Below are 12,821 nucleotides of genomic sequence, written 5' to 3' on the forward strand. Positions count from 1 at the left end.
AAAAAGCAGAGGTAACAAGCCTATGAATTCTTAGTTTTTGTAACACAAAAACTGTTCTATATCATCATATATCATGAATCTATTATTAGAATTACAGAAATAACAAACTAACAACCCGTAGTAGTTGGTGGACTTGTATCGAGTGCCTCCCCCGTTGGCAGATGCCTCCTAGATATAGGTGGTAAGGGTGAAATGAGACAAACGGGGTGGACCAAACCTTGCAGATGGAGTTCAATAGAACCTCAAAGGCAAGGGAACAAACCCCCAGCAGAAAATTGACTGCTGCCTTGTAGTCTGGCATTGGGTTTCCAAAGGCTATCAAATCAAATAGTTATTTATTTATCATATTTATACGATATAAATAGTGTCAAGGTGAAAATAAAATAATAGGCTAATTTACAATAATCAGTTGAGAAAGTCTTGTATTGAATATGGGCTACTTGAAATTAAATATCAAAAGATAACTTAAAATTAAAAATAAATAAATAATTAAATAGCTAGGGAAGAATACAAATTGCCTGGCCCTCCAGGTTGGGAGATGGGCGTGAGGTTAACTGCCTAACCTCGCAAAACATGGATTGTCAGGAAACCCACAGCATCGGAACACGGATCGGATTAACGAAAATGGAAAACGGTAGAAGAAACATGACTTGAGGAAGAAGAGGATGGAGAGCTGATGATGGTGGAGAGGATGGTGATGGAGGCCAAGGTCCACGAGGGACTGTAGTGCCACATAGTAAGTAACAAACTAACAACAACTGTTCTATATCACATGAATCTTTATCATATCACCAAAATCACCTCAAACTCAAAATCCTTAAAAATGCTCATTCCTTCTAAGAATTTTGTTAAAGTGAGGTTCACGTTATAATGGCAGTATTTGATTAACATTGATGTGCTATCTTTGTCTATCATTCGATAAAGCAGATGGGGCTATTCTTCTCCAGCTCCGCAACGTTGCCAGACACCGTTTTTCCGTAGAAACATAATTAATTAATTATATAAATTTATTTTTTAATTATTGATAAATAATTAAAAAACAAGAATGAACAGTTGAAATTAGATCAGATACACCGGTATCAGCTATCCTCTATAGAAGGCAGTGGCAAGGCCATGAATCGGCAATGCTGTTTTCTCATCTTTCTCCACTGCCATTATAACGTGGACCTCACTATAGAGGAATAGTTATAGAGATCTATTGATTGAAACATCTTTGTGCGAAATAATATGTTCTAATCGTGAGTTGGGTATCAGTAATGGAGTCAATAATTGCAAGCCCGTACGTGACTTGATGATTATTAGGCAGTCGGTAACTAAAGTAAGTTAATGACTAGTAATAAGTTACTATTTTATTGATATTATATCTTCATCTGGAGCAGATAAAGCAACTGCTATGAATTAGGCCAGTTACACACACATCGATCTTTGAACGTACGATATTTTGCCGTCCTTATAAATTTTATTACATTAAACAGATTATGTATGTCAAATTAAGGCTGTTCAGTACACTTCTTTTTATTTAAATTGGATAATCTTTTTCAGTACAATTGTTAAGATCATTATAAGAGTGAGGAAAAGTGGCAACTGAAATTTTGAGTAGTCTAATAAGCGGGTTGTTGACGTGTTGAACTGGGTTTTCTTTCCAGATCATAAACGGTTTCGTTTCCATTGTAGTTTTTTTTAATACATTCAGTATATCATTGGCGTTGTTCTAATATGCGTTTTTTGCAATTTATGCCAAAATAAACAAGTTATCGAATTTACAAAAAATGTTACTTTTTTATTTATGAACGATATGGGGAATAATAGTTTTAGTTTGAAAAGATAAATTTTTCGAATTTTCAAGAGAAGTTCTGTTAATATAGTCGAAACCGTTTAATATGATCTGGAAAGAAAACGGAGTTAGCACTTCAACGACCCATAACTCGCTAATTAGACCACTTAAAAATTTCAGTTGCCACTTTTTCTCACTTTTATAATGATCTTAACAATCATATTGAAAAAGATTATCCAATTAAAATAATAAAAAAAGTGTGCACAGTGTAAGTTTAAGCTAAAGCTTAAACCAAATCTGGATTCTTTTTTGTTTAAGCTAAAATTCCGTTTGCACAGTATCAGTTTAAACTCTGGGAAAGTTTAAACCTTCAAAGCAGGAGGTATAAACCAAATAATTTGGATTAACTTGACATCTGTAAAGATTTGATGGGAGAAAGCTGATAGTAAATTATTGTTCGACGGTTCTTTTTAATGCTTCTGTAGACGATAATAATATTATTTTAAGTTATAGTAAATCATTATTTGAATGTAAAAATAATAATAATGGAGGAATTGATAAGAGTTTTTAATGCGATTGATAAAGATGACTGCGAAGAAATTTTAAAAATGAGAAAAATTGGGCAAAAACGAATGATTTAAATTTCTGGGATGATAGAGAATTTTCTTAACGGTTTTGTTTGAGTAAAGCAACTGCCAATCCAGTATTTGATTAAATAAACCTCTCGATAGAAAATAAGACAATTTTTAACAGTGGTCTTTGATTAGGAAAAATATTTTTAATAACACATATCTGAGATATTTTGCTTTCTAGAGATTTCTAATAAACGAGGAAGAACGTAGTAGATTTAAGCGTAACAAAATCGCTTTTTTAAAAACATTCTAAAATATATTTTTTGGTGCCTACTAAATATAAGTTTGTATCTAATAGTAATATTTATAGCATTTCATCATTTTTTGAAGAATTTCTTGATCGCTTTTCACTTTTATTACTGTACAGCTTAAAGCTCTGTGGATTTTGAACAAGGAAATAGTAGCTACATAACCTCAATTTACTGATGGTTTGTAAACAAATAACAAATATCCTGTAAAAATCAGTCTTCCTGATATTATAAACAATGGCATTCTATTACCAACTTAACGCTAAACTAGTTTTAATTAAACTGGATTAGTAAATGCACTGAGAAAACCGATTCAAGTTTAAATTTTCAGATTGACTTAAACTCGATTAACTTAATCGAGTTTAGCAATCTATACTGTGCAAACGACCCTTAATCTGAATTCATAAGGACGGCAAACAATCGAACGCCCAAAAATCGATGTGTGGTAACAAGCTTTAGCCCCTGTTACACTCAAATATCAAATATTTTTGACAAAGTGATTCTTTAAATAATATATTTCGCACCTAGAGCAGAAAATGAGATTTTTCCGGCTCGAAATCGGTTTTCAAGTCCGAGGCCGTAGGCCGATGACTAGAAAAGATTGAGAGCCGGAAAAACATATTTGCCCGTAGTGCGAACGCTATTTTTCGCCACACACACAAATAAACAATATATATATATATATATATATATATCTATATATATATATATATATATATATATATATTATATATATATATATATATATATATATATATATGAGAATAGTTGTTTACTAAGCACTTCCTAAAGAAGAAGTGGAAGGTGATAGCTCTAGCAAATCTGAGGTAATCTGAATATCAGGAAATTGTCCAAGTATTTTTATATTTAATTCTGATTTGTCTAAATAACCTAATTATTCAATTATGTGGGAGGTTGAGTTTATACTTTTTTATTCTTTCAAATGACAATAAGATGATATTATTATAAATGTTTTAATTATTGAATAATGAACACAAATAATGAAAAGTTTTTTGATCAGCTGTTTTTTGATCACCTTTCTTAGTTCCATGTTAGCGGCTGGAAAGGGGAAACCTGTTCTGACGTCAGACGAGAGTCATCTGCAAACACTGTCTTTCAGATCTACGTAGGGACTGGAAAACAGCTGCTTTCTGTCCAGTGTGGCGAAAAAACTTTTTCGATAGGTATTTCACTATTAACTAAATGGACTTACATTTTGCCTTCTTGTAAGCATTGCAGCGGACTTCTTCGATTTCATCATCCTTCTGAGAGAGCTCACGCCGATATTCCTTGCGCAATTGTTCAATGCTCATCTCAAGCCGCAGTTTGGCCTGTTCCAAAATCTGTACTTGACCAGCGAGATCGTCCAACTCTTCTTCCTAAATTATCAAATAGAACATAATGTTTATTATTAATGTTATAATTGCGAGTAAACAAAACTATATAAACTATTGAATGTATATTCTGGATATGTCCATTCACATCAGCTATATGGCGCTATAAACTATTTGAAACAGAAACTCAAGAAATACATAAGAGTATTCTATCTCTTAAGATCAGTGTGTAACTCCATTCTATTAAAGTCTGTATACTATGCTTTGATAAATTCTAAACTCGAATATGGTCTGGCGTTGTGGGGAGGAGCATACACTGTAACCCTGAGGCCGATAGTTGTTTTACAAAATCTTTCATTCGCATTATCTCCTTCAAGGCAAAGTTGCAACACACAACACCTCCATTTAGAAAATTAGCTATACTTCCATTGAAAAATTTATATGTCTACAAAGTGCTCAGGAACTTCTTTGATAGAAGCGTTAATGGCAATAAAGTATTTTAATTTGAAAAACAATAATTTGAGAAATAAATACGAAGCTTGTATACCTGAACCAAATAAAAGTCACTTCATGACATTTTTTTCTTATTTGGCTCCAAAGTTCTACAATCTGCTGCCCTTGGAGATAAGGCAGTGCAAGATACGATCAAGGTTTTTGAAAGATGTCGAGAGATTTGTAATGGAATGTGAGAATATAGATACTTTTTTTAGAATTCTCATGTAGACTTGTATATCATAATATTGTACAATATACTTCGAAGCTAAAATTGATAAATCATCGATACTGTTATGTAACATGTGTCACTTCATATGCGACTGTCGGCCTCAGTAACTACATTTTAGCGCTTTAGTTTTGTAATCAATTTTATATCACCATCTCAAACAGGTTTAGTACCTCGAGATGCAAATACTCAATTGGCATTGCATTTTATTTTGTAATAGTATTTTCTCATGTTGTAAAATTTGTATTGCTTTTATTATGTATTTCTAAGATGTTGTTATTTTATATTTCTGCCAATAAAACATTTTTTCATAATGTGGGCAAATTGCAGCTACTCCTTAAACCTTTTTGTATTACAAAAGAGAACTATTTGCAATGAACCACCTCTCTCTCATTGCAAGCCTTTATTCATAAGACTGGGAACTATAAGTTTGACATGTATTTTTAAATAACCTACCAATGCTTGTTGTTTGTGAAGTCTAATTTAAATTTATTTTCTAGTCATAATAATGTCCACTCTCACTACACACTGAATCTATTAAACATCCGAAATGAATTTCACTATAATAGATCTTGTCATTGTCAGACTAGTTCTAAGGCCTGGCCAATCAGATTTTATAACCACCTACCATTAGATATAAGAGAACTACCAGAGAAGGAATACAAACAGAAAATTAAAAAGTTCATATTGAAGAAATGTTTTTATAGTTTAGAACAGTATTTTAGCATTAGGTTGGTCAGCATAGATTGATGTGATACTTTTTTATGTTTAATGTTAAGTTGTATGATTTTTATGTATATTGACAGAGTCTGTACAATATTTTATATAATGTGTCTTGGGCAATAAATGAAATTTGAATTTGAATTATATGACTAAAACTATGAACATGACCTGTCCATTTAATTTCATCACAAGGATGAGGGGCATGACCTGTCCATTTAATTTCATCACAAGGATGAGGGGCATGACCTGTCCATTCAATTTCATCACAAGGATGAGGGGCATGACCTGTCCATTTCATTTCATCACAAGGATGAGGGGCATGACCTGTCCATTTAATTTCATCACAAGGATGAGGGGCATGACCTGTCCATTTAATTTCATCACAAGGATGAGGGGCATGACCTGTCCATTTAATTTCATCACAAGGATGAGGGGCATGACCTGTCCATTTAATTTCATCACAAGGATGAGGGGCATGACCTGTCCATTTAATTTCATCACAAGGATGAGGGGCATGACCTGTCCATTTCATTTCATCACAAGGATGAGGGGCATGACCTGTCCATTTCATTTCATCACACGGATGAGGGGCATGACCTGTCCATTTCATTTCATCACAAGGATGAGGGGCATGACCAGTCCATTTCATTTCATCACAAGGATGAGGGGCATGACCTGTCCATTTCATTTCATCACAAGGATGAGGGGCACGTCAAGGAAGTCACTACTTGTCAATCACACTCTTCACTGGAAATTCCTTCAGCGGATAGAGTGGATTGTCTAAAAGATATTTTTTAGAGCTTGCTTAAATAGTTCAAGCTCTTCTATATTATTATCTCATGTGGCATGCAATTATGAAAGCGAAGACCCTGCGTTTGTGGCTGCCTCTGCGTTTTCAGCAGCTTACTGTGTGGTCAAAATCGTTTTTATCTCTTATGTTATGTTCATATATTGTTTCTAAATTGCTTAACCGTTTTATATTTTTGATGCATAGAATCGTCTTGTAAATATAGAGGGATACTACTGTAGAAATCCTGTATTTTTTGAAATAAGGTCTGCAATGAGCATCATATGGCAAACAGTTCATAATCCTTTTGTAAGATCAGTATTACTTTCCTTGCCCTATTACCATAGGTAAGGAAAGTATTGCTTTCTAAAAAAAATTAAGTTACCCCAATTTCAAGTTTTCTATACGTTTCAAAGTCCCCTGAGTCCAAAAACATGATTTTTGGGTGTTGGTCTGTGTGTGTGTGTATGTGTGTATGTCTGTGAGCACGATAACTCCATTCCTAATTAACCGATTGACTTAAAATTTTAAACTTAAGGTCCTTATACCATGAGGACCCGACAATAAGAAATTCAACAAAATTCAATTCAAGATGGCGGAAAAAATGGCGGATAATTACTAATAAACCATGTTTTTCACGATTTTATCAAAAACGGCTTTAACGATTTTCTTCAAATTTATACCATGGATAGCTATTCATAAGCCCTATCAACTGACATGAGTCTCATTTCTGAGAAAATTGCAGGAGCTTCGTAATATTCTTGAGAAAAATGGCGGATAATGACTAAAAAACCATGTTTTTCACGATTTTATCAAAAACGGCTCTAACGATTTTCTTCAAATTTATACCATGGATAGCTATTCATAAGCCCTATCAACTGACATGAGTCTCATTTCTGAGAAAATTGCAGGAGCTTCGTAATATTCTTGAGAAAAATATCGGATAATGACTAAAAAACAATGTTTTTCACGGTTTTCTCGAAAACGGCTTCAACGATTTTCTTCAAATTTATACCATAGATAGCTATTCATAAGCCCCATCAACTGACATGAGTCTCATTTCTAGGAAAATAGCAGGAGCTGCGTAATATTCTCGAGAAAAATGGCGGATAGTTACTAAAAAACCATGTTTTTCACGATTTTCTCAAAAATTATTCTACCGATTTTTTTCAAATTCATACCCTGTATAGTTCTATCAACTGGCATGAGTCTTTTTCCTGGGAAACTAATGGGGGTTCCACCCCATCCTTGAGAAATGGACTGTCCGACTGTGTAACCTGAGGTAGGTTAGAGCAGTTTATAAAAAGAACACAGTCATAGTCGAGATATTTCATCTGTAGAACAGCTGTTTTGACGACTTTTGAAATAATCATCGAATTTCACAATTTACACAAAAGAAAAAGTACTCTGAAAACAATTATATATACACATATATAGTAGTCTGATCGTAGTTTCAAATATGTTGCCGCCAATCGTCATTATAATATAATATATTATATTATTCCCTTAATTTATTCTCGTTTAAGAATGGGGCTTACAGTTCAATGAGCAAGGAAAGTTGTGTGAGTGTACCACACCAGATTTTTTATGAATAGAATCGTCTTGTAAATATAGAGGGAGACTACTGTAGAAATCCTGTATTTTTTGAAATAAGGTCTGCAGTGAGCATCATATGGCAAACAGTTCATAATCCTTTTGTAAGATCAGTATTTTGTTTTATGTATTTGTGCGGTGCAAAAGCAAGGATATTATGCCAAAACTGAAGTGAGAAGCAAAGAGTGAATGATAGGCTATCATCGCAATGCTTTATCTGCTATTCTTCTTATCCCATAGAGTGATGTGGATAATTTGTTACACAGTGATTCAATGTGCTCCTGCCATGTCAAGTTTCTATCTAATATTATACACCTGCTCTAGAACATGGGTTTCCCATAGTTGAGTAGGTTAATTTCCGAAAAAATGCAATTTATTTATATTTGTAGTAAATTTCATATATTTTATTTTTGAATATTATGTACATTTTATTGATTAGATTGTTTATTTGTATATTAATAGAAATAAAATTTATTTGTATTGTATTATGCCCAGGAATCTTGCTGAATAAATCCAAATATGTAAATACATTTCACGATGGAGGATATTATTTTAGGAAATGAAATGACAAAGCAGTTTCTGCGGCTAAATCTTTGAATAGTATTTGACTCTGTGTGCCCCAAGACACGAAAGAAGAAAAATATTGTGAGTAAAAAATTACAATAATTACTGTTCACTTTTTGCCAATATAATGCGCTAATGCCCCACTAAATCTAGTTATTTATTTCATTCAAATACAAGCTCAAATCATAGAAAATTATTGAGAGATGACAACAACTGATAGAGATTGCATTGATCAATCTGTGGTAGCAATGCAAATTGCATGGAGACATGTGCAAACTTATTAAATTCAATTCTTTCTAATTTATTCATCCATTTACACACACAAGATACAAAATAACAACACAAATATACATGGAAATAAAATATCAAAACTCATAGTATAGAGTACTAAACAAGAACTGTGTTGCATAAATAAAGGGTGTATTGGAAGGTTTTCCAACTATGGTTATCCATGTACTAAAGTGAGGTCCACGTTATAATGGCAGTGGAGAAAGATAGGAGAACAATGTTGCACATCCTCTGTCGTGTGAATGCCTTCTATGGAGGGTGACTGATACCGGTTTATTTATAAAATAATTAAATGTTGATTCCCGTTTAAAATGATCAATTATATTTTATCAAGCAATAAATAATATTTTTCAATGATTTCATAATGAATTTTCACAATCAAGATTAAATATATTGTTAATTAATTATTAAAACAAAATAAATCTTATAGCACCTGTTCAAAAAACAAAATAAAGAAAACGAACAGAAATACTCCAAAACAAGTTTTCAAGTGCAGATATGCACTAAAATCACTGCTCATGAACTAGAAAATATAATGACTAATTTTAGAACTTCCTCGTGAGATTTAGATTGTTGATAAAATAAAACTGTACTCATAAAAAAATTGTTGAGAAAATAAAACTGTACTTATAAAAAATAAGTTCCTAATCTTAATAAGAGTAATCTTAGGCTCAATTGACACTTACGCGACTCAGGTCGAGAAGAGACTCTAGTGGAGAGCATGTGTTTCCAAATGGTGACACTCAGACCAGTCGATTCTAGTCTCCGCGACTGTCACCATTTGAAAAAAGCTCTCGACTAGAGTCGAGTCTCTTCTCGACCTGAGTCGCGTAGGTGTGAGTTGAGCCTTAGAGATAGTGGCCAGAAAAAGGATAATTTCGATTCAATTTAAATTGTTCTGAACTCGTTTAAGAAAACCCTTACATTATTCGCACACAGGAAACTAGCAGAAATATGTGTATGTTTCAAGTTTCAATATTCATTTTATTCATCAGGCTACAAAAGATGCAGGCAATTCATAAATAATTATAATTATTCCAAGACAGTTACTGAAAAGTGAATTCGTATGACCTTTACTAGAGGGGAGTCCCTTGTGTAAAAGTCCCACCTTGTGTGAATATACAGGGACCGACATATTAATCTGACGATTTTGTAGTAATTGTTATGTTGGCACCACTGTCATTGAAAAGGCAGGAATGTTGTACATCGGGTGGTCTATTCTTGCCATTTCAGTAGCCAGCATGTCGTGGTCAAGTGAACATCGAGCGTTTGTGATTGAAGATTATTTTTAAAATAATGACTTGGTTATAACACAGCGTTCATTTCGCAGAAATTTCAATAATTTAAATCGACACACGCCTGTTCCCAGTAGGAATACGACCTTGTTGTGGGTAAAGAATTTTAGAAACACGTCGTCTGGTTTAAAAACGAAAGCAACAGGACGAAAAAGGACTGTGAGAACGCCTGAAAACCTTAACGCGGTAAGAATAGCTGTTGTAGTTGTGGATGGATGAACTGGAAAAAAATGAGTGGTGTTCTTTGTGATAAGAGAGTGAATTGTCAAATGAAGGGAAAAGTGTATAGATCAGTTGTGAGGCCAGCTATGCTGTATGGAACAGAAACATGGCCCATTTCAAAGAAACAGGAACGAAAGATGGAAGTGACTGAGATGAGAATGTTGAGATGGATGTGTGGGGTTACAAGAAGAGATAAAATAAGAAATGAATTGATCAAAGGCACTGTAAAAGTTGGACTACTGGGAAAGAAAATGCAGGAGACAAGGATGAGGTGGTTTGGGCATGTACAGCGACGGGAGGAGGATTATGTTGGACGAAGAGTGCAGGATTTGGTTTTGGATGGTGTGAGAGGACGAGGTAGACCTAGGATGAGGTGGGGAGATAGAATAGCGGGAGAGTGGTTGGAGGAGAGAGCAAGCATTGGATAGGGCTTTGTGGAGAGGCAGACTAAGAGGAAGGAATGCCGACCCCATTTAAATGGAATAAGGCACAGCCAAAGAAGAAGTAGCTGTTACACGGTCTCCATGACGTTCAGCAGAGAAACATGCTGTTGCGCTAGCCATTTCTGATCAAAGTGTACGAAGAATTCTTCATTCCGATCTGGAATTGCATCCGTATAAGATTATGTTGGTGCAACAACTTAATGCAAATGATTGGGCACATCGAAAAGTCGCTTGCGAGATCATTCACGAAAATGTCCACCAGGATGACGTTATTCTTTCAAGTGACGAGGCACATTTTCATTTGTCGGGATTTGTGAATAAACAAAATAATTACCGTTGTTGGGCAGTCAATAATCCACAGAACTAGAGGAAGTCATTCAATCGAAGCAATTCTACAAGTGATGATTGAGCGAGCAATGACAAAATCTAGAATTAGGTTAAGTGAGTGTGTGAAAAGTAACGGGAATCATTTGGATGACATAATCTTTTTGAGTAATCTATGTAATTCACTGTATCTATGTAACGAATCTAGATTCCCACGGCAAGTAGATATACATAATTACAACACAAGAAATAAAAATAATTTTACAATAAAGAAACACAATAAGGAAAAATATAAACAAAGTCCAACGTACATGGGTATAAAATTTATTGGTTGTCTCCCAGGTTGCATAAGACATGAACCTGATAGATCAAAATTTAAGAAATTGCTGAGAGCATATTTGATGGATTTAGCATGCTACAGTATAAACGAGTTTACTGTAAAAAATGAATTTTATACAGTCACTAATTTCTCTTTAGCTTTAAGTTAGTTTTTAGTTTTTGACTTTTTCATGTACATTTTCATGTATGTTCTGGAAAGAAATAAATGATTGATTGATTGTAGATTGAAAATTTTGATCTTTAATTTGATATATTACATGTTTTAATTGTAGGAAACACACTTTAATTATTATCTCTCAAAAATCGTCAGGTTTTTATGCCGGACCCGGTATAATTTCCTGATATATTTTTTTTATTTTATAATTTTATTTTTATTTTAATAAAATTAATTTTATTTATAATTGAATTTAATTATATTATATTTATAATTATATTATATTTTAAATTTAATTTTTAATTTTATTTATATTTTATTTTATTTTTAATTTTCTAATATATAAGCCGTCAATGGGCCTAAAGACTGTCATACTTCAGCCAAGACCGAAAAATAACGTTTCTATAAGATGACAAGGGAGTGACCTGGCTAAAAAATTTTGTTCATATTCGGGTTTGAACCCGGGACCTCTAGGCTGCTTCGCAAGCACTACATCCACTACACCACGCATCACTCTAAAGCCTGGTTTTCATTATTAGAGATAGTGGTAGAGTTTCCTGGGCAAGTACTAACTATCCCAATGAAAACGTTCATGGTAGAGTACTAGTTTTTAGTAGAGTAGAGTGGGATAGTAATCTACCACTTGCCTTCCCACACCACCGCTTCTCACTCTATTCTACCACTACTATGCTAATGAAAACAATCGAGCTAGTAGAGTAGTCGTGCTGTAGACTATCAAGTTTAAGAAGTATTGTTATTTATTAAAATTCGTTGAAAAGTGTTCAAGTGTTAAGTTAATTTATTAGAAAGTATTGACATTTTAAGGATAGTTGTGTTCACTAGACAACACACTTCACCTACTATTCTCAATATTGTAGTGAAAACAGTCACTCGACCAAGTAAGTAGAGTTGAGTTAGTATGCCAGTTAATCGACCAGTTAAGTGAAAACCAGGCTTTAGACAGATGTCTATCAACTATCTATCCCACTCTTTAGTATGGGGTAATTCATCTCAACAAAATATGGACAGAGTGTTTAAGATTCAAAAGAAGGCACTCAGATGTATAGAGAAAGTGAATAGGTTAGACTCTTGTAGGGCTTTATTTAAAAAGCTTGGTTTATTAACTGTGCCATCTTTGTATGTATATGAAGTTGTAATGCATGTGAAAACGAGTGGTGTGATCCAGAATTCAGATGTTCATGAGTATAATACGCGAAACAGAGCAGATTATCATATAATGGGTCACAATAGTAGGTTATTTGAACAAAAACCAGATTATATTGGTAGGAAATTTTATAACAAGCTACCTCAAATCTTGAAAAGTAATGATGATTTGAAGATTTTCAAAAAACAAATGAAAAAATATTTAGTTGATAGAGC

General features: G+C 33.6%; 1 protein-coding gene across 7 annotated transcripts in view; it reads right to left on the reverse strand.

Annotated features, from left to right (window-relative positions):
• The window catches only part of LOC111054006 (unconventional myosin-XVIIIa), a 184,010-nt gene that overhangs the window by 37,513 nt on the left and 133,676 nt on the right, over positions 1–12,821 (reverse strand). For all 7 annotated transcript variants that reach the window (XM_039442930.1, XM_039442931.1, XM_039442933.1 and 4 more), the window contains one exon: positions 3,868–4,033. In XM_039442930.1, coding sequence (XP_039298864.1) covers positions 3,868–4,033 — 166 coding nt within the window. The remainder of the gene's footprint in view (positions 1–3,867; positions 4,034–12,821) is intronic.

Source organism: Nilaparvata lugens, chromosome X, assembly GCF_014356525.2.
Source record: "Nilaparvata lugens isolate BPH chromosome X, ASM1435652v1, whole genome shotgun sequence".
NCBI lineage: Eukaryota > Metazoa > Arthropoda > Insecta > Hemiptera > Delphacidae > Nilaparvata > Nilaparvata lugens.